Genomic DNA, 22,920 nt, shown 5'->3' on the forward strand with positions numbered 1-22,920 from the left:
TACCTAAAATAAAACAAATGTTCACATTTTCATGTGTCTACCGTTACCATGTCGACCATCTGACCTGCTGACAATTGACCTAGACATTGTTGCCTTATCATCCAGATCCTGTATAAGTATGACATACTGTATCAAATCTTTCATCTCCTGGTGCATCTTAAGCCCCATACACACTATAGGATATAGTACACACAATATTATTAACGATGCGTGCTCCCGTGTAATGCGTATGGGCTTTAAGCTGGGTATACACTAGGCAACATCCAGACGATACTATGTCTCATGATTTCCCTGGAACTCCCTGAATTTCACTGATACCTCTTTCACATAGCAAATGCTGGGTGTCACCTGGGATTTGGACACAGGTCTGTCCCGGGAGCGACCTGGCATTTGCAATATTTAGAAGCCCCCAGTGACCCAGCAATAAGCCTTCTCCATAGTGTAAACTGGACCTGGGTCACACTGCAACAGCAAACCGGGCCTGAACCGGGATTAACCCTTCTTTAAGGGATCAGCATCAATCCAAACCTTTGACATGGGACTAAGATGATACAACCACCATAGCTAGAGATTCTTAACCCAAATCTGAATAGCACTACACCTCTCCTGGCACCATTGGCCAGTGGGTATCAGGAATATAAGTTCAGATAAACTGTTGGCTTTTTTGTCTATACTGATAAAAGGAAAGAGAAGAAGTAGCTACTGTATAATACAAACACCAGCAGCCTCCAGTAGAATCTCGAGAGGTAGAGAAGAATAGGCTTTGGTGATTGTTACAGAAGACGATGCTGCAAAAGAGATTGTTTGGGCCATTACCACCATCACCCGGGTAAAGACCTTATGAATGTCAAAAAGCTCTCTACTTGCCATTTATCTTAAGAAGTTGCATAAGTGTACAGGGACATAAGACTTTCTTGTTTTGCTCAGTACTTTATCTACTCTGTAATTGGGCGCTATGGACTCCTTGTGGCTCTACATAAATAAATCATTATAAAAATATACTGTGTGACAAGGATCACAAACACAGGGACTCAGATGAAGACTTTGGTGTTTATTGTGTACAGCAGGCCACAACATAGCAGGTTCAATCTATAGAACACCGAAGGCTGATTAAGCAGAGAGATTACACAAACCACTGAAGGGTTCAGACATGCTGTAGCTTGGGTGATATAGGGTTAAGGATTTAATGAAGTGAGGAATAGCCAATTAGGGAGCAGGGGAGGAGTTGTGAAGCTTAGGAGTAGGCAGGAAGCTAAGTGAACTTCTTCTTTGGAATTTTTCCCCACCCCACCCTTCATCCCTATTTTTCTATTTCTCGGCGGCGGTAAAGAACGGTCCTTGTTTATATGCAACTGAGTGTAGATAGTGGGTGTGCTCTCCTGATATTGATATGTCATTAGCCCATGCTCCTCGACAGGGGATGGGCTGCACCATCTGTCCGGATGGGTGTGTGATGGGAGCAGTGGCGTAACTAGCTTTTGGGCGCCCCCCGCCGTTAAAGGGAGGGCGCCCACCCACGCACCCCACCCTATCAACCCCCGCCCGCCGCACCAATCCCCGCCCGCACCGCCGCACCAACCCTCGCCCGCCCCGCCGCACCAACCCCCGCCCGCACCGCCGCACCAACCCTCGCCCGCCCTGCCGCACCAACCCCCGCCTCGCCGCCCATGCAATCCCCCCCAAAACCCGCAGTCTTACCTACGCTCAGTACGCGCTGGTCCCGGCTCCCTTCTTCTGCTATGAGGACCACCACAAAATGTCCGCCCCCATGCAGCAGACAGTTTCAGAGAACTGTCTGCTACATTGGGGCAGACATTTTGTTGTGGTCCTCACAGCAGAAGAAGGGAGCCGGGACCAGCGCGTACTGAAGAAGACACTGACAGGTAAAGACTGCGGGGGATGGCGGCGGGGCAGCGGGGTGTAACTATAGCACTGCAGCCCCTGGCGCCCCCAAACATGCACAGCGCCCCCCGCGGTCGCGGGGGCTGCGGTGCTATAGTTACGCCCCTGGATGGGAGAGTTGATCACCAACGGTGTGTGAATGGCGTGTGGTGATCTTACCCCTCATTCTCTATGACGGTTCTTTAGTGCCGCCACCATTTATAGTTTATAGCTGTCAATCAATAAATTTGACATTTAGTTTGAAACGCCAGCACTTGTGTCTGTCTCGTTATTTTTAGTGTTAAGTTTAATAGTGTTAAGTATTATTAGATAAGTGTGTTTAAAGGTATAGCACCAGGATACCTGATGGTCAGTTTGATGCAGTCGTTATTACAGGCAGTAGCATACAGGCAGTCTCACCATAGCAGACTCTTGAAAGGCTCCAATGGTCCCTATGATAAAACACCCCATGCCTATTACTTGGGTAGCTATTCTACCATCAAAACCAAGGTGACTCTGCCCTGGAAACCATTATATCAGGAAATCCCAGGTGCTGCTGATTACACACTTGGGATTCTGCTACTGCTTCCAAAGCCATTACTTTCATGTGGGGGAATGCTGACTCTGCCACAACTGTTATACAGCAAAGGAATCTTAGGGTCCGGCATGTCCCAGGGGCCCACTGACAGAGCTTTGTTTAGGCTGGGATTTCCAACTGAATAGAGCCACAATCTTACCACATTTATTGTTAAACCCCATGTCCTCTACCCCTTCTATGCTATGCCATATCTTGCTTCCCTGACCCACTTTGTGTAGTGGCTGGACCTCTTTTTGGGCCCCCAAGGGACCCCGCTCTTCCCAATATACAACTCTCAGTCTGGGGCTTCCTGCTATCTCAATTGCCCTCCTCACATCATGTCAGTGCCCCTGTGAAATCAGCTATTTATTTACAGGTTTTTATGTTGGGTAGAACATTATGAATCTCCTGATATACTCTGTACTACTGTGGGACCTTGCTACTGGTACTATATAACTCTCAGTGTGTGGGTTAATGTTACCTCCATTTCCCTCCTCACATCATGTCACTGTCCCTGTCACACAAAGCCCTGTCATAACTGACATATCATGCATGTCCTGATATTGTCAGTGCTGCTGCCCCACCCTAGGGGTGCTAGTTCCACTATGATTGTTCCCAGATTTTAAGTCATATACAGTATGTAGCAAGTTTGGTGTAAATTGCTGCAGCCATTCTGGAGTTATGCTGTCTCCTGATATACACTGTGCTGCTGCCCCACCTGTAGGGGTGTAATTCTGCGTTTGAATTTTTTTCGTTTTCGGTCATGTTTTAATACACTTGTATGTAAAATTTCATGATCTTCACTAAACTGTGGGTTTGTATAAAAAGAGAGGACAGAAGGACCAATTTTTGCTTTTATATATAACATATGGTTTTATTATTTCAATTTTAATTTGTCTTTTTTTAATTATTATTGTTTAAAAAAAGATTAAGATAAGGGAACATCTAGCTTTCAGAAATTAAATTTTGGATGCCTTAAACATTTCAATATGAACTACTGTATTTGTGCAGCACTCCTGCCCCCTGCTGGATATTTCACAAACACAATGATTTATTCCTGTATCTCTAGACAAGGAATATCTACTGGTTCCTTACATTTTATGAAGTACAGGGATAAGTCCACCTCTGACAAGTATGGTCAGATATCTGCATATATCATGAGATTCCAGAGAAGGCTTTCACAGAGTGCAATATAAATCTTGTATAGCCTTTGCTAAGGTAGTCAAAGCATTCTAAATCATAATCGCTCAAGCTGCATTAGTTAAAGTGAAGCCTTCTCAAAGCTTTGATATAAGACTCTATAATTGATTATATAGGGTCAAGATCAGCACAACACAGGAAAACAAATCTGAATTGATGCAGTGTATCTATATTATCTTATCAATGCTAAATTGCAATTTAAAAATAGTGCCTTATTTCTTAAATATTTAAAAATGAATTTCAGATCATAGATTTTTGAGTGAAAACCTGGCCACCCAGGGAAGTGGTTGACACAATTCCCGTCTCGCTCTATGGATGACATACTGAGAGGATTACTGACATCACACATGTTACTGTTAGGCCTCGTACACACCAGAACGATCACGATCGTGCGTCGATCGTGAACCGATTTGCTGTGAACTTCTCGGGAGCTCTCCCCCGGGCCCAGACTCACGATTTGCATAAGATGGTGTATTTTTTTACTTACGATCGTCAAACGATCGCGAGTCGTTTGCGATGGTTGTCCGACTGTCGTTTTGGTGCATCGTGTGTGCACAGTGACTGTCGTTTTTGAAATTTAAATAATGGGCAGGACTAGTTGTGGGGTACAAATAACAGCAGCCATTTTAGATCTGTGCATTTGTGCTTTGTGACTAGTGAGGCTTGGTGTATACCTGCTGAACGCTGTACATAGCTGTTTGCTCTGCTTTGTTTTTGCCTGGCATTACAAAGTGTGCTTTTCCTGTGTCCATTATGCAGTCTGCAGTGATGGATTCTTACCAGCAAGATTTTCTGCTTTCCTATGCTGTGCTCAGGGTGAGGCAGCTGAGGGCCCAGCGTAGAAGAGCTAGGTCATGCTGGACCAAGCAGTGGCTGCTGAGCCGTCAGGCTCGTTCTCACATGCCACTGCTCCTGGAAATTCGTGAGAATAATCCCAATGATTATAGGAATTTCTTACGTTTGGATGATGCCACCTTCCATGAGTTGCTGCGTCTCGTCACCCCCCACATCCAGAAGCAAGATACCAAGTATCGCATGGCTATACCTGCTGAGGAGCGGCTGGTGGTGACCCTGAGGTTTCTGGCTACAGGACGGTCTCTGGCTGACCTGAAGTTTGGATCCCTCATCTCCCCGCAAGCTTTGGGCCTCATCATCCCCGAGACCTGCAAAGCAATCGTGAAGGTACTGCAGCACGAGTATTGCAAGGTAAGGAAAAATACACCACACACTTGTAGTGAAAACATATAATGTTTTATTAAAATAAATCAAACTTTGACATCCACACATTTTTAGTTTTCCTTTTTTTTGGATTAAATACAAATGGTACAAAAATAGAACCCATTGATATGCATAACTGCAAACTGTTCCAAAGTGCAATAAGTTATAACATGTCCAAAAATATATAAAACATTTCACTTTTCTGCCTTGAGGTACGGAGCAGTAGAACACACAGTGCTTGTGGCGCAGATAATCAAAGTACCTTCATGCACACGCGGTGCATAGTGCAGAAGCAGTGGTCCCGGCCCCATTGCTCCGCACCATGCGCCACGTGAGCATGGGCTTTATCTGCGCCACAAGCATCATGTGTCATACTGCTCCATGCATGTGCAAATGGCAAAAGTGTCATTTTAGAAACATTAGGTACGCATAATATAAAAATAGACCAAAGTGCTATAACAAGTCAAAAATTTTGTAACAAACTGAGCTTTAAAACCTACTGCCGCACTCACTAGAGGTTCGGAGCAGTAGAACACACAGTGCTTGTGGCGCAGATAATCAAAGTACCTTCATGCACACGCGGTGCATAGTGCAGAAGCAGTGGTCCCGGCCCCATTGCTCCGCACCATGCGCCACGTGAGCATGGGCTTTATCTGCGCCACAAGCATCATGTGTCATACTGCTCCATGCATGTGCAAATGGCAAAAGTGTCATTTTAGAAACATTAGGTACGCATAATATAAAAATAGACCAAAGTGCTATAACAAGTCAAAAATTTTGTAACAAACTGAGCTTTAAAACCTACTGCCGCACTCACTAGAGGTACGGAGCAGTAGAACACACAGTGCTTGTGGCGCAGATAATCAAAGTACCTTCATGCACACGCGGTGCATAGTGCAGAAGCAGTGGTCCCGGCCCCATTGCTCCGTACCATGCGCCACGTGAGCATGGGCTTTATCTGCGCCACAAGCATCATGTGTCATACTGCTCCATGCATGTGCAAATGGCAAAAGTGTCATTTTAGAAACATTAGGTACGCATAATATAAAAATAGACCAAAGTGCTATAACAAGTCAAAAATTTTGTAACAAACTGAGCTTTAAAACCTACTGCCGCACTCACTAGAGGTACGGAGCAGTAGAACACACAGTGCTTGTGGAGCAGATAATCAAAGTACCTTCATGCACACGCGGTGCATAGTGCAGAAGCAGTGGTCCCGGCCCCATTGCTCCGCACCATGCGCCACGTGTGCATGGGCTTTATCTGCGCCTCATGCATCATGTGTCATACTGCTCCATACCAACAGGGCAAGAATTGGTTTTACAATTCGCGTAAAACCGGAGGGTCCTGCTCTCCTGTGAACTCAGGCAATAATGAGGTGTACAGGTGGGTATAGTGGGCTGGAGTTGAAGGTTGTGCGGAGGATGCTTGGACAGGTGGAGATTGATTTGGCAAAGTGGAAGGGACTGGTAAGGGTGCTGGGGGAGTAGGCCCTGGTGGTTGTTGGCAAGGAAGAAGGCCAGCTATGTTGCATTCAGATGTAAGGCGGTCTAAACGGCCAAAAAACAATAGCTCGCTGCTTATGCGTTCAAAGGCCATTTGCTGGGTTGGACTCAGCTGGCGTAAGCCGTCAGACAAATATTTCCCGAAAGCATCAAATCGGTCGGGAGGCCTACGTAGAACCTGTTCGGCCCGTATCAGTAATTCCTCCTCTGGGTTGTCTATTTTCTTTTCCTTGCGGCGCGATTTTTTACAGGCCTGTTGTGGCGGTGTGGGTGTAGTGGATATTCCTTGCGATGTTCCTGGAGACTCCGACAATCCAGACAGGTCCAGGGTCAGTGAATGTTCTGTCTCTGCACTGTGTTGTTGTGGAAACAAATACAAAGTTCAATTTATTAATCAAGTTTATTTATTATTTCTACAGTTCCCTACCAGCGTGAAGGATTGGCAAAACATCGCTGCAGAGTTTGAAGAGACATGGAATTTCCCAAATTGTGGAGGAGCCATTGATGGCAAACACGTCCGCATCAACCAGCCTGCACAGAGTGGTTCCTACTACTTCAATTACAAGGGATACTTTAGTATCGTTCAAATGGCTGTGGTTAATGCAAACTACGAGTTCATCTTCCTGGATGTTGGCAGGAATGGGCGTGCTTCGGATGGTGGAACTTTGAAGGATACCAAGTTCTACCAGAGGCTCACCTCCAACACTCTTCACTTGCCGTCGGTCCAGGAAACCAAACATGGGCTCAATTTTGTGTTCGTGGCAGACGAGGCATTTGCCCTTCATGAGCACATCATGAAGCCATATGCCAAAAGGGGCCTGGACCACGACAAAAGAATTTTCAACTACAGGCTTTCCAGGGCACGGCGGCTTGTGGAGAGTGCGTTTGGTATCCTGGCAAGCCGTTTCCGCATTTTCCATACTGCCATCAACCTGAGGGTGGACAAAATAGACTGGGCGTCATGGCGTGCTGTGTCCTGCACAATTTACTGCGCCGCAAGGAAAGACCACAAAGGCCTACAGGACCAGCACCACCAGAGGTCCCAGAGGAGCCAAAGGAGGTAGTGCAGATATCCTCTGTGGAAACGCCGGCACAACAGTATAGGGGGACTACACGCGCCATGCAGGTTAGAGACCAGTACAAGGACTATTTTAATGGAGTGGGTGCTGTCCATTGGCAGGAGAACCACATTTAAGACATGTGTGGACTGAACCTATTCTCCGGGCCCAAAAAAATAATGAGGAAGGACATGTGTCAATACCGGGTCTGTACTTACCGACAATGGTTGGGAACTTTCATCCACAGTCTGCAACACCTCATCCCCCTCACTCTCCACCATGAGGTACAGTCCGGTCCTCTGTGCCTCCTGACTCAGGGTGAAGGTTAAGAGATTGTAGTACCACAAGGAGGTCTCATACACGTCGCCGGCTCCGGCACCAGATCTCTTGGTGGTCTGCATTTTCTTATGCTCTTTTAGGAACACAGTGCGGAGATTTTGGATTTTTTTCCGCACCCACTCCGCATTGGCTTCAGGGTGATATGAACGGCTGAAATTGGCCAACTCATCCAGGGCATTTGCTCTTTTAATTTTGTTACTGTAGTCTTTGGACTTCGTCTTCCAAAGACATTCGTACTCCCTGTATTTGTCGATAAATGCTTCGACGAAGTCACGCTCCTTTGCCAGAGCCTGAGACATGTCTATAAGAAAATAGATAAAAAAAATTATTAAATGATTATAGTTTAGGTACTTGTTTCCTAGCACGGCCACACCGATTTACATCGGGGTGGTCATGTCGGAAAAATCGGGTCGATCGCATCGCATGCGATTTGGTCGCATGCGATTTGGTCGCATGCGATGCGATCGTCGCGACCGACCGATTTTGGACCCGATTTTTTTTAATGAAATGTAAATCGGGTCCCTGGGACCCGATTTTACATTGTATTCAATGTAAAAATATTCCCAACCCCCCCAAATTTAACGGCGTACACCGCACCCCACTATAGACGCCAACCCGAAGCGTGGCGAGCGCAGCGAGCCCGCGAGGGGCGGCGGTGCGCGTCCTCCGACCTTTTCATTCCCCTACTATCCACGTCGGCGTGGAGTTGAGAATAGAATAGTGTGGCGAGCGCAGCGAGCCACCGCGCCCGAAGCGTGGCGAGCGCAGCGAGCGCCGCGAGGGGACGCGGATACCTTCACAGGTAAACGCGTCCCTTCGCGGACTTCACAGGTGTCCGCGTCGCCACGGACACCTGTGAAGCCCGCGAGGGGACGCGTATAACTGTGAAGGTATCCGCGTCCCCTCGCGGGGCTCGCTGCGCTCGCCACGCTTCGGGCTCGGTGGCTCGCTGCGCTCGCCACACTATTCTATTCTCAACTCCACGCCGACGTGGATAGTAGGGGAATGAAAAGGTCGGAGGACGCGCACCGCCGCCCCTCGCGGGCTCGCTGCGCTCGCCACGCTTCGGGTTGGCGTCTATCGTGGGGTGACGACGGGGACATCTATAATGTGAAATGGGTCATATTGGCCCATTTCACATTTTTCACATTTTTTCACTATTTCAATGTCAAAAAATATTTAAACATTGAACCCGATGGAAAAATCGGGGGCATCGCGTCGTGACCATTGTTAATGGTCCCGACCGACGCGATGCCCCCGATATTTTACCTTTCCCGACACGATTTCAATGTTAAAATATTTTTTAACATTGAAGCCTATGGGGAAATCGCGGGCATCGCGTCGGTCGCGTCGGGACCATTGTTAACGGTCCCGACCGACGCGATGCCCCCGATATTTTATCCTAGCCGGCCAAATGGACCTGATTTCAAAGGAAATCGGGTCCATCTTATGGATCGTTTACCTTAACTAAAGGTACACGATCCATAAGATTTGTGGCCGTGCTAGGAAACAAGTACCATAGTTTATATATTGTTAAGACACTTCTTTTATTTCAGGTTCACTTTTGTTAATATCACAATAAAGTTTTAAGTTTCTCCAACCAGTTTCCTTTTTATTGTAAACAAGGTGATAGTGTACACAGCTTCATCTATTCCAGTGTTGGCTAACCTTGACACTCCTGCTTTAGTTGAACTACACATTCCAGCATGACCTGCTGTGGTTTTGCTATTTACCATTTACACACACAGATATATCACTGCACTGCATTGGTGGGCATCAAATGCACTGGGGGGGAATTGGTGCGCAGCTAATGCATTGGTGGGCAGCTAATGAATTGGTGGGCATTGGCGGGCAGCTAATGCATTGGTGGGCAGCTAATGCATTGGTGGGCAGTGGTGGGCAGCTAATGCATTGGTGGGCAGCTAATGCATTGGTGGGTAGGGAAGGTCCAAATACCTGTCTTCAATTTGGCTGTGCTCCAGGATCCTCCGTCACTGCTATCCTGTACCATCGACGAGTCTCACAAAATGCCTGCGGAGGGAGTGACACACACAGATATATCACTGCACTGCATTGGTGGGCATCAAATGCACTGGGGGGTAATTGGTGCGCAGCTAATGCATTGGTGGGCAGCTAATGAATTGGTGGGCAGCGGTGGGCAGCTAATGCATTGGTGGGCAGCGGTGGGCAGCTAATGCATTGGTGGCCAGCTAATGCATTGGTGGCCAGCGGTGGGCAGCTAATGCATTGGTGGCCAGCGGTGGGCAGCTAATGCATTGGTGGGCAGCGGTGGGCAGCTAATGCATTGGTGGGCAGCGGTGGGCAGCTAATGCATTGGTGGCCAGCGGTGGGCAGCTAATGCATTGGTGGCCAGCGGTGGGCAGCTAATGCATTGGTGGCCAGCGGTGGGCAGCTAATGCATTGGTGGCCAGCGGTGGGCAGCTTATGCATTGGTGGGCAGCTAATGCATTGGTGGGCAGCGGTGGGCAGCTAATGCATTGGTGGGCAGCGGTGGGCAGCTAATGCATTGGTGGGCAGCGGTGGGCAGCTAATGCATTGGTGGCCAGCGGTGGGCAGCTAATGCATTGGTGGCCAGCGGTGGGCAGCTAATGCATTGGTGGGCAGCTAATGCATTGGTGGGCAGCTAATGCATTGGTGGGTAGGGAAGGTCCAAATACCTGTCTTCAATTTGGCTGTGCTCCAGGATCCTCCGTCACTGCTATCCTGTACCATCCACGAGTCTCACAAAATGGCTGCGGAGGGAGTGACCAGGAAATGAGTATAAACAAGCAGGATCTGACGACGGTCTGACGAGGCAAGTGCACACGATCATCTCGCAATCTGCATACAATCAGCCCCCAATCTGAGGTCGGATTGACAGATCTTTACTGCAGTAGGTAGGATCTTCAATCCGACCTACGACCGGCGGGTACGCGCATCGGATCGGAATTGTGGGCTTAAAACAAAAGATTTTGCACCAATCTATAGCAAACGCTCGTACGACCCATCGAAATCGGAGGTTTTTATGCCAAATCGTCCTGGTGTGTACGGCCCCTTAGATTTTTATTGAATTGTTTAGAACGGGGGAAAGGAAAAGAAAAAAAAAGGGAGGGAAAACAAACAATTATGGTCAGGGCCACCACTAGAAATGTCGGGGGCCGGGACTGACCTTCAGCATCACTGCGCCCCCCCCATCCCCATAATGATTCAATGTAAATGTATCTGTCTCTCATTCCTTTTTTCCCCAAAAATATAACAGTGTAATGTGGGCTTGGTGAAATGAGGGAGATTGCTAGACTAATGAGGGAGAGAGGGAGATTGCTGCTATTTCAGAGAGTCTCCTGCAGAATGCAGGAGGGTAGGCAGCTATGAATTACTTACCAGCAGCAACCAGCATTTGCGGCGTGGTATGTTTATAATAGTTTATCCCTTGTTGAGTAGTATGTTCCGATATTTTAGAGACAGATTCTGTTACTTATTCGTACCCGTGGATGTTTTTAACCAATACATGTTTATCCAACCTTATTTTAAACGTATTTATAGTGTGTACCGACACCACTTCTCCAGGAAGAGAGTTCCAAAGTTTGACTGTTCTGACTGTAAAGAATTTTTTTCTTCTAGATGAACAAAATCTTTTTTCTTCTAATCTAAACTCGGGCCCTCGCGTCCTAGATTCCTGTCTAGCAGAAAAAAGGGTGTTTGACAGTTCCTTATATTGGCCCCTAATGTATTCATACATATTGAGCATGTCCCCCCTTAAACGTCTCTTCTCTAGTGTAAATAGCCCCAGATTGCTTAATCTTTCCTCGTAGCTTAAATTCTCCATTCCCCTAACAAGTCCCGCACAACGCCTCCCCCACCCGTTGGCCCCCCCAGCCAGGCAGGCACAATACACAGTGCAGCATGCAGATCGCCGAGCCCCTCTGTGTCCTTGGCTCGGCGCTCTGCAGGCTGCACTGTGTATTGTGCCTGCCTGGCTGGGGGGCCGACGGGTGGGGGAGGCGTTGTGTGGGGGGTGGTGCTGTGCCACTGTGGGCAGCTGCCTGGACCCCTCCAGAGGCCGGGGCCCAGGACAGCTGTACCCACGGCACCCCTCTGTCGGCGGCCCTGATCATGGTATAGGTGGTGTACATGTCAGGTATACGATAATATACACAAAATTACAACATACATAGATCAGGAAGTAAATATAGACAATAATTAACTGTCAGACCCCAGGGGCCAAATGTAATAGGGTGAGAGTTTCAGAAAGTGAGAGATTTTGGGAGAGTTTTCCCATGTTTTTTAAAGCAGCAATCAGTTACACTGCAAAACCACTTTCTGAAACTCTCACCCTATTAGATTTGGCCCCAGGAGAGAGTTAGGTGATCGCAATACAGATAGAGGTAATATGGGTGCATGAGCGACCAGAGTTTTCTCTGTAGTCACTCCAGCTAAACCATCTAATATGCATAGATGAGGCTGTGGGGGAATAGATAATATCAGCTGTCTCGAATAAAAAATGCTTGTGAATCTTATTTTCATTCATTTGTATATTCGGTATATCAGGGGACTTCCAATACTGGGCTATAGACGCTTTACCAGCTATAGGAATATGACCAAGGATGAAATTGTCAGTGTACCTGGTTAATAAAGGAGGGCCAGGAGAGGGTTTGTCACAGCCAAGTACCTTGGAGATAAGGAGGAAGATCTCTCTCCATAATTAATGTAATACCGAACAAGACCAGAAAACATGTAGAATACTACCCACCATCCTGCAATTCCTCCAACATTGGGCCTTATTTTGGTTCACTCTTTCTGACAAAATCCTTCTTAGATGGACAAAACCATGTGCACTGCAGGTGGGGCAGATGTAACTTGTGCAGAGAGAGTTAGATTTGGGTGGGGTTTTACTTCAAAGTGAGATCTATATTGAAGTGTAAAAATAAAGCAGCCAGTATTTTCCCTGCACAGAAACAAAATTACTCACCCAAATCTAATTCTCTCTGCACATGTTACATCTGCCCCCCTGCAGTGCACATGGTTTTGTCCATTTAAGAAGTATTTTGTCAGAAAGAGTGAACCAAAATATTGCCCATTGTGAGGAGACATTAGGCCAGAACTCATGTAGTCGTTCCTAAGTAAGATAGACTCTATGGACCAGCTTATAATACATCTCTGAGTGACTAACACATTTTGATATTTAAAAACAGGAATGGAAGATGAATTTCCAGACCTAGCTGAGAGGGAAACTTGTTTCCCAAACCAACTTGATCAGTGTTAACTAAACTAGGCAGGAGTTTGTTCTCAAAATTGGCAAAACCATGTGCACTGCAGGTGGGGCAGATGTAACATGTATAGAGTTAGATTTGTGTGAGCTATTTTGTTTGTGTGCAGGGTATATACCGGCTGCATTATTTTTACACTGCAATTTAGATTTCAGTTTCAACACACCCCACCCAAATGTAACTCTCTCTGCACATGTTACATCTGCCCCATCTGCAGTGCTTATGGTTTTGCCCGTTTTGAGAACAAATTTGTACTGGGATCAGATCTGAATAAGGGCCCATATGTAAATAAAAAAGCAGAACAGCATACCCTCCAACAGTACTGATTTTGCCGGTACAGTACCGTTTTTAAACGGTCTGAACTGGAAACAAGCCACAGAAACAAGCCACTTGTAGCCAACATTTCAATGGGGTTCTTCCATTTTCATCAGGGCATAAACAAGAATAAACAATCACTTACCATATACAGTATGTGCTCCCATCACCAACTGTCCATGTGTGGCACGCGCCTCCCCCGGCGTCACCAGAACAGAACTATAACTACAGGCTGTCAGATGGAAAAGTAACAATAGTAACGGTAATACATTATTGAAAGGCATACATATACTCCAATACAGAAACATATCTATAGCAAAAATGTAATGTGCATAATGCGTGCAAAATCACAAGAAGCAGTTTAACCCTAAATTTTCATTTAATCCCTTGGGAATGAGGGGCAGATTTATTAATCTTGGAGAAGAGATAAACTGGAGATAAACTGGAGAAAAGGTAAAAGGAGATAAAGCACCAGCCAATCAGCTGTGTTTGAAAAAGACAGTTGGGAGTTGATTGGCTGGTGCTTTATCTCCTTTTACCTTTTCTCCACTTTATCTCCAGTTTATCTCTTCTCCAAGCTTAATAAATCTGCCCCTGAGTGTGTCCAAGGTAAAGATCCATCTTGCCTCTCTTTGGAGAAGCAGTCTGGATCTATTCCCTCCTTTTAACAGTTATAGTTCTGTACTGTACACAACGTGGTGACGTCATCTAACGGCGCCCCGACGCCAGGGGAGACACGCCGCACATGGACGGTTGGTGATGGGAGCACATATATGGTGAGTGATTGTTTAATCTTGTTTATGCCCTGATGAAAATGGGAGATCCCCATTGAAACGTTGTCTACAAGTGGCTTGTTTCTGTGTTGCTTTTTGCTGAGTGCCGCCGGACATGTGTGGAGGGTCTGATCGGGTACCTCTTCTCTGCGGATGGCAACAGTGACAGTATCTGCTGTATAGCGAGTGCCGATATACTGTACACCCTGCTTTATATATTTTATTAGCGCTCACTTTTAATTTTATTTTAAATGCTGGGTAAACATTCAGAAAGTGGATGACCACGTCCCTTTATCAGTGGTCACACCCACTTTACACATGACCACGCCCCTTTTCTGGGTATGTACCGATTTCTGCCCTTCAGATGTTGGAGGGTATGGAACTACAAAACTTATAGTATATAGTACAGTATAAGTTTGAGAAATTACTTCATATTTTGATGAAAAGATTTAGGGTAGGATGTGCTACTGTAGTTTAATTGTAATGTCCTGGCTCTTTTGTTGTTATAGCCTCTCATTGAAATCTGTATCTGATGGCTAGTTATCACTGTCATGCTCTTAATGATATTGAGGATGCGGTGAAGAAAGGATGTGCCTTATACAATTATTGAGCTTTTTTTTCTTGTAAGTAAATTAATGGAGGTCTTTTTTACATTATTTTGAGTTTAGTTTTAGTTACCCCAGTGTATTTAGTGTTATGACACATGCTGGAACACATTGGAGGCTGCTCAATAAGTGGGCATATAATATTTATGAGCGACAACATGGACATAGTGGACAACCTGGAAGACAGCAGACTAAAATATATGAGTGACCAGCAAAGAAGAGAGACTGCAGAGTTGATGTATGAAGCAGTGATAAGGGGGGAGAAGTGATAAAGTGCCTGGTACTTTTTTGCCAGTTACATATCATGTCCCCAGTAGTGCCAGTTACAGATGTCCCCAGTAGTGCCAGTTACATATCATGTCAACATGAGTGCCAGTTACAAATGTCCCCAGCAATATTTTTATTTAAAAAAACTGACCCGTGGGCCAATCAGAACCTGGGGGCAGGGCTTTATGGGTTTCAGAGGCTGAGCTATACTCTATATCCCGGCCCCTTGGCTAAGAAATAAAAATTGGTTACGCTTTGACATTGATGGAAGGAAACCGTCTGGTTCTCCCCACCGATGGCAAAACTATTCTTGTCAAAAACCATCAATGCTTTTAAATCATCAATGGTCAATTGCCATCCCTACTACATGGAGGAATACACTACCGTCCTCCCAGCCTACTGTCTCATGTCTCCCGAGCGGCGGGTACGGCAGTTCGGGTGCCTCAGCCACAAGGCAGCAAGTAAATTCAGCAGCAGCCCAGAAGCAGAACTTGGGAGGTTATGGTCCTGTGTGTGCTCATCATTTTCCATGGGTGCTCGGGGCCTTGAGCACCTAAGGAATAGACACCTATGCCCTGGTGCATAGGCAAATCTAGAAATATAATAATGGGTTGTCCCAGATCCAAATACTGAAGTAGGTTGGACCTTTGCGTGGCGAAAAGGGGGCATGGCCTCATGGAAAGGAGGCATGTCATCACAAAAAGGGGCGTAGTATTACACATTAGACCACACACCGTAATGCCCATTACACATTTTAGCAAACTCCGTAATACCCATTACAAATAAAGCCACACGCCATAATGCCAATTACATATTGTGCCACACATCATGATGCCCATTACATACTATATAACAAACTGTAATGCCCATTACATATTTGACACATAAGTGCCGCTTCCCTACATGTTCATTGCTAGGGGGTTCTTGCTTGATGCCAGGGGCTTCATGCACGATGCCAGGGGCTTCATGCTCTATGCCAAGGGGGCTTCATGCTCATTGCCAAGGGGGAATACATGCTTGTTGCCAAGAAGGAGTTGTTAAATGCTCATTGCAAAGGGGGAGTGGTTATTGCTCTTTGCTAAGGGGGAGTACATGCTTGTTGCCAAGAGGGAGTGAATTGTTCCTAGCCTAGGGGGAGTTAAATGCTCATTGCAAAAAGGTAGTGAATTTGCTCATTGGAGGGGAATTGCACTTTACCAAGGGGTAGGGTCTGTATGGTCACTGTCTAACTTCTAAGCAAAGCAGCAGCTCTGTCCCCGTCGATAGCTTAATTCAATACTCCCGCTGGACCGCGAGCCAGGAGCTCATGGCCGGCAGCCAATCAGGAGCGGCATTGGTGGTATTGGTGGCCAGACCGCGAGCTCCTATTGGCTCGTGGTCCAGCAGGAACATTGATGGTATTGATGGGGACGGAGCTGCTGCTTTGCTAGAAGTTAGTTAGCCAGTGAGTCGTGACTATACACAGCCGGGCGGCTCACAGCCCTTTTTTGGACGGCTGTCATTTCATTAAATTGTGTGTGCCGCAGAGGCCGGCAGTCTAATGATTCTAAATTCGTCTATGCCCTGATGCAAAATGTATTGTTATACCACACCCCAGATGTTTGGGGTACGGTATAACCAGGGCTATTTTTCAGTAGGCTCCAGCAGGAACTGAGGCCCTTATTCTAGTTCAATCTTTCTGACAAAATATTTCTTAGATGGACAAAACCATGTGCACTGCAGGTGAGGCAGGTGTTACTTGTGCAGAGATAATTAGATTTGGGTGGGGTTTTGCACCTGCCTCATCTGCATGGTTTTGTCCATCTTAGAAATATTTTGTCAGAAAGATTGAACTAGAATAAGGGCCTCAGTTCCTGCTGGAACCTACTGAAAAATAGCCCTGGGTATAACTCTCCAACAGTTGGGATTCCGACGGTCGTTTCTCTGACATCAGAATCCCGACTGTCACTAGCCTGACAGGGGTGAACTCAATTAGAGCCCTTGCGGCCTTGCTGTGCTTGCCATGCTTCTATTCTCCCTCTATGGGGGTTATGGACCTCCACAAGCGATAATAGCCAGTGTAAGTCAGGATTCCAACTAGAGATGGGCGGTTCACGAATGAAGCAGATTTTTTGGATGTATCCCATGTAAGAGCGAGTGAGCCGCCGATCCCAAAAAGGGGAACCATCGTTCTTTAACTTTCAGTTTATTTTTTCATTACAATGCATTTGCCTGAGCTCAGCACTGCCACCTGTGGAAGCTGAGATGTACTAACTCCACAGACTGAATACAGTGCCCAGACTGCAAGTAAAAGAAAGAATAACAAAGCTGCTGCTGGTAGGGATGGCCATCAGTGCAGACGCCATCGATGGTTGCCATCAATGGCGGTTCTGCACCCAGCCATTGATCAGTGTTTTACTCAGTCAAATTAGCCCTTTTTTACAAAGTGAGCCGAGGTCTAGTCTAAAAGATCTGGATCTTTTCACTGAGTGATCCGCTGGATCATCTTAGTGACCTGTTTTGGCCATCTCTAATTCCAACTGTCAGGCTCCTGGAGAAATGTCAGTAGCGCATGCAGGGGGGGGTTCTGAGTACCCAGAAACCCTCCCAGGAGTCTAAGGGCGCTCAGCTGAAAGCTGAGGGTCCCCTCTTTCCATAGGTACAAGAATTGTAAAAATCGGCCCTTGGGAACCTGAGATATCTGACTTCAAAGCAGTGGTCCCCATCCAAGCCTGTTAATTGCTCTTCCCAGTCAGATATTTCAGGTTATTTCTGGCATAGAGTTTTTCTGAGGGTATATTCCAAAAGCTGGGACTCTCCCCCATTGATGGACACTAGTAGCTTGTCTCTACCTTGACCACTACCAGAGATATCAGCCTTCCAGCAGCTGGTTACTGCTCCAGCTCCACACACCTGGTATGTAGTTCTATATACTCGTTGGCAGATTGCTCTCCCTCCTGAAATCTGATCCCCTAGTCCCCAATACTATTTGGTAGGTTGGATTCTCTAGTTTTAATTCCAGTAAAATCTAAGAAATCTAATTCCGGGAACTGGAGATATCTGCAGTCAAGCAAGCTGTCCTCCCACCAGAAAATTATGAATAATGAGACCACTCCACTATACACCCCTCTGCATATTAAACATTCTCTACCACCCTGGAAGTTATGTATCAGGGCCCCTTCATTCAGCCCAATGCCCCCTTCTCCCACTCCATCTCCCACCAACTGTGCAGTAAAGGGATAATTAGTGGAAATTACTGATCCAGGCCCTACATGCAGAGCGGTTGATACTCCCTACCACCCGCAGGACATCAAAGCTTCCCCCACCCCTACCGCTGAAGGATCGGTAGGGGCTCCAATACATTGCTATGCCCAGGGGTCTACACTGCTGTTGACACCCCTGTATGTATGTACAGTATGTATGTATTTATGTATGTATGTATGTATGTATGTATGTATATATATATATATATATATATATATATATTTTTTTTTTATTATTATTATTATTATTTATAAACATTTGGTCTATCTATAATACTTTAACTGACCCGGCATATACTGGGTCACCTAAGTGTCCACCTCCGTGCTTTGCTCCACCCCTCTGGAAACCCCCTTCTGAAAATCCTGCGTTTGCCACTGAATGGCCATCAGAATCTTGACTGTCAGTTAGTCATCCAGCATCCTTTGCTTTTTGGGTAAAAGGCACAAGACACTGCTAAAACTTTAATCCATGCTCTCATCATCTCACGCATTGATTATTGCAATAGTCCTCTTATTGGCCTTCCACAATACAGACTCTCGCCCCTGCAATCCATCATGAATGCTGCTGCAACGCAAATTTTTCTAACCAGACATTCATCTTCTCCAAATATACTCTATCAGTCACTTCATTGGTTACCTGTATTCTACCGTATTCAATAGAAAATACTTTTACTTACACACAACACCATAAACCAAACTACATCAACATACTGTACATCTCTTTTCTTGTCTCAAAATATCTTCCAACTCGACCTCTTCGCTCCTTACAAGATCTATGTCTCTCATCCACACTCATTACTCACTCCCATTCCTGATTACAGGACTTTTTTCAGGGCTGCACTCACTCTGTGGAATGCACTCCCACGCACAATAAGACTCTTCCAGTCTCCAAACCTACAAGCGTTCCCTGAAAACTCACCTTCAGGCAAGCTTATCAAATTCCAGAAACAGCTACTTGACCTTGATATACCATTCCTATCCAATCACATCCCCACTGTACAGGCCACACATATCGCGGGGCTCGCTGCGCTTGCCACGCTTCGACCTCGGTGGCTCGCTGCGCTCACCACACTTTATATAATCAACTCCACGCCGAAGTGGATACTGGGGGTATGAGGTGGATAGTGGGGATATTAACCATTGTTTAGTTTTAGGGCTACAGAAGCAGTTACGTAGTTTACGTAGGCAGCATAGTGCTGTATTGGTATTCTCAATACAGCACTACGTAAACTACGTAACTGCCGCCATGAAACTAAAGTACCATAATAAGTGTTCATTTCTTAATGTGTTTTCTTTTATTCCTTTATTACAATCTTTTTAATAGCTATTGAAATCCTTAATTGCAATATTTTCATATTTTATCAAATTGGCAGGGTTAAAGCTGTACACAATGAACTATTTTCATAAAAATAATGAATGCTGACCAAGCTTATACAGATGGGGCAGGTACCATCTTTGCAGGGGATGGTGATGCCAGCCGCCATCCCCCGCCAGCGACATATCTATTTTGAGAAGGGGGCGCACGCGTCCCCTTCCGACGGCGCTTCCCGCGGGTCATCGCCGGCTTGTCGGCGGTCACCCGGGGTCCCCCCCGGCTGCCCGCACCCCCGCTTACCCTGTCCGTCTCCCTGAAGCGGAGACGGACAGAGTTTCCGTCGCGCCGCCGACGGAGATTGAGACGCGCGTGCGCGTGAGACGCACGTGCGTCTCAGTCAGATGGTTAGCGAGGCTGCTGGCGGATCGCCAGTGCTGATGTTCTGGCGATTCGCCAGCAAAGAAGAAGCCTGCCCCATCTGTACAAGTCACCCTGCAGTTTGGAAAAGCCACCCTCCCACAAAAGAGGAATTACAGTACATCCTCTCCTGATATGGAACTACTTTGGGGGAAATTTACTAAGATGTGTATTCTACTTCACATGTGATGTTGCTATGGGCAACCAGTCAGAATCTACTTCTTATTTATTTAGCACCCTATAGAAGATAGTAGACTGATAGGGTCTGATTGTTCGCCCATAGCAACATCACATGTAACGTAAAATACACATATTAGTAAATTTCCCTTTGTCTCTTATCAGTTATTTGATTTAAGATAAAATGATTGCTTTTTATTGCTTAGCAGAAAAATAACTAGTCAAGTTTAATAAGAAAGAATAAATATATACAAGACCTAAAGTGCAAAGGGCAGATGGTGAATTGTTCCTCCCTCTCTCTCTCTCCCTCTCTCTCTCTCTCTCTCTTTGACTCCCTCCCATGTGCTCTGTGCTGACAGACAAAGAGACGTAAAAATACACTGCTTCCTGAATTTCCACACTAATGTATTAATAGAACAACGTCACAAAATGCCTGAGCTGTCGATGGAAATAGACGAGGTAAGATAGTCGCTGATTGTATTATTTTACATTTGCTGTGTTAATTAACCTAAATGTATCTATGAAGAGACGTGTAATATATGTTTATAACTGCTCCAATGACTATTGTGTGACGTTTATAGTATTCATCCTAAAGGGTGGATTAGCAAAGTTTCCAAATGACATGTCAATGCAGCACATACAACGCAAATTGCGGAAACTATGCAAATGACTGTAATGTGTGTACAGTGCAAATAATATGGTTATATTGTCCAGTATTCTGATTTTTACATGGTGCGATGTTTACGTTTCTATTACCGGCAGTTTTTCTATCAAGATCTAATATATATTCATCATGTAGGGAATTGTATTTATATTTGAGGTTTCCGGTTACTTTCCTATATCAAATGTCTAATGTGCTTAATTGTGCTGTACAGTGTTTACAGATCTAAACCTTTTATTCAAACCAATCATTCTTTTTATTTGTCTTTTAATCAGAGCAAATCATTTGCCATTGGTAATTATTTGATAGATTTGGCGCAAGAGTTTTTTTGTGTTAGTCGTTAATCCAAAGGACGTCTTGAATCTCTAACATGTAAATATTTAAAGATAGCTACATCCAAAATTAGGCTGTAATTCGTTACATATACTAGATATAATAAATGCCACTGTGTTGATCTTTATAAAAAAAATATATGCTACCTTTATCCTATACGAAAGACTGCACATCAAAAATATTGTTACTTTTTTTTTTAGGAAAATTGTATGTGATAACATTTAATTACTTATTTCCTATAGTACCTAACATGCAGCAAATAGGCTTGTGACTCTGCTTTCATATCTCCCAACTTGTGAAAAGCACAAGTCGGGACCTCCGCGCGCACCCTAAATTTGGGGACGTGGCCTAGTGACTATTTTTGCAGCTGTCGGAGCATTGCCAGTGGCACTGTGAGCTGCTGGCCATGCCCCAGCTCTTCTGTCTGTGGGAATAGACACTGTGCGCATGCTCAGCAGAGCAGCACCGGAAAGAGGGGATTCCCAACTGCCCGCCATGCGCAGGACACTGAAAATAGGAACAGTTGGGAGGTACAGTATGCACTTTTACTTATTTTAGGAGTTGTCTCTCTTATGGCTCTATGTTTTAAAATCACAGCTCCTAATTATGGGACAAGCTGAAATGAGCATGATTCATGTTTGCACGCAAAGCTAATGTTGGACTGTTGCTGGCTATTCTCTGGCTTTATCTTTTGGTGGTGAATGAAGGCTGGTACACATGGCACATTGACTGCTCTGACTCAGCCAACAGGGAGGGCCAGAGAATAACCAGCAACAGCAAACTTGAACATATTATTTTCCTCCAGTCAGTAACACCTTTCCAACATTTGGCACAGCCAACCAACTGATCACTGCCTGTGGCATACAGCTGGACAGTAGTTACCAACGGAATCATGCACGGTGTCTGACACTCATCTCCTCTCGCCCCTTTTCCCCCTTCGCTAGTTTGCAACCTGAGAACTTTTTGAAGAGATTGGATGGTTGGGTCCAATCTCATTCTGGTGTATGGAGGCCTTAAACTCTGAAGGGCAGCCCTATTTTTCTTTACTTCACTTGAAATACAGAGTTCACATTCACACTACAGATTCAACTGACATACATGCTGTAGTAACATATTAAGTAAGGTTGCATAAAGACATTCGTACACCAAGTTCAACCTGTTTCATTTGATAACTCAATAAGGAATGATGGGGCAGATGTATTAAGCCTTAACAAGAGATAAATGCAAGGGTCATAAAGAGAGATAAATGTCCAACCAATCAGCTCCTTACTGACTTTTTTTCAAACACAGCCTGTAACATGGAAGTTAGGAGCTGATTGGCTGGAAGGTTATCTCTCTTTATCACCCTTGCATTTATCTCTTGTTAAGGCTTAATACATCTGCCCCATATGTCTAAATGTATTATCCCCAACTGTACTAACTATTGATTTATGTTGGCATTGTTTGCCCACTGCTCCCATTACTAAACCATGATGTTGTGGTGATAACCCTGAATGTTGTTATCCATTAAGAACTTGTCCAACCTTTGCTTAAATGTATAAATTGTGTCCGCCAACACTACCTCATCTGGCAGTGAGTTCCACACCTTTATTGCCCTGGGCATAAAAAAAAACCTTCGTTCAGAGGGTACTAAATCTCCTTTACTCTAGTCTAAGTGGATGCCCACATGTCCTAGTCACTGACCTTAAGAGGGTACCTGATAGTTCCATATATTTAATACATGTTAAGCATATCTCTTCTTAAACGTCTTTTTTCAAGCATAAACATTCC

At 45.4% G+C, this 22,920-nt stretch overlaps 1 protein-coding gene across 1 annotated transcript in view; it reads left to right on the plus strand.

Moving 5' to 3' along the window:
* Nucleotides 1-20,487: 20,487 nt before the first annotated feature.
* Nucleotides 20,488-22,920, plus strand: part of MAT2B (methionine adenosyltransferase 2 non-catalytic beta subunit) — a 35,534-nt gene continuing 33,101 nt past the window's right edge. Inside the window, exon 1 of the mRNA XM_083181866.1 lies at nt 20,488-20,615. Coding sequence (XP_083037992.1) covers nt 20,586-20,615 — 30 coding nt within the window. The 5' untranslated portion in view covers nt 20,488-20,585. The remainder of the gene's footprint in view (nt 20,616-22,920) is intronic.

The sequence above is a fragment of the Crinia signifera genome, chromosome 4, assembly GCF_055691185.1.
Source record: "Crinia signifera chromosome 4, ASM5569118v1, whole genome shotgun sequence".
Classification (NCBI taxonomy): Eukaryota; Metazoa; Chordata; class Amphibia; order Anura; family Myobatrachidae; genus Crinia; species Crinia signifera.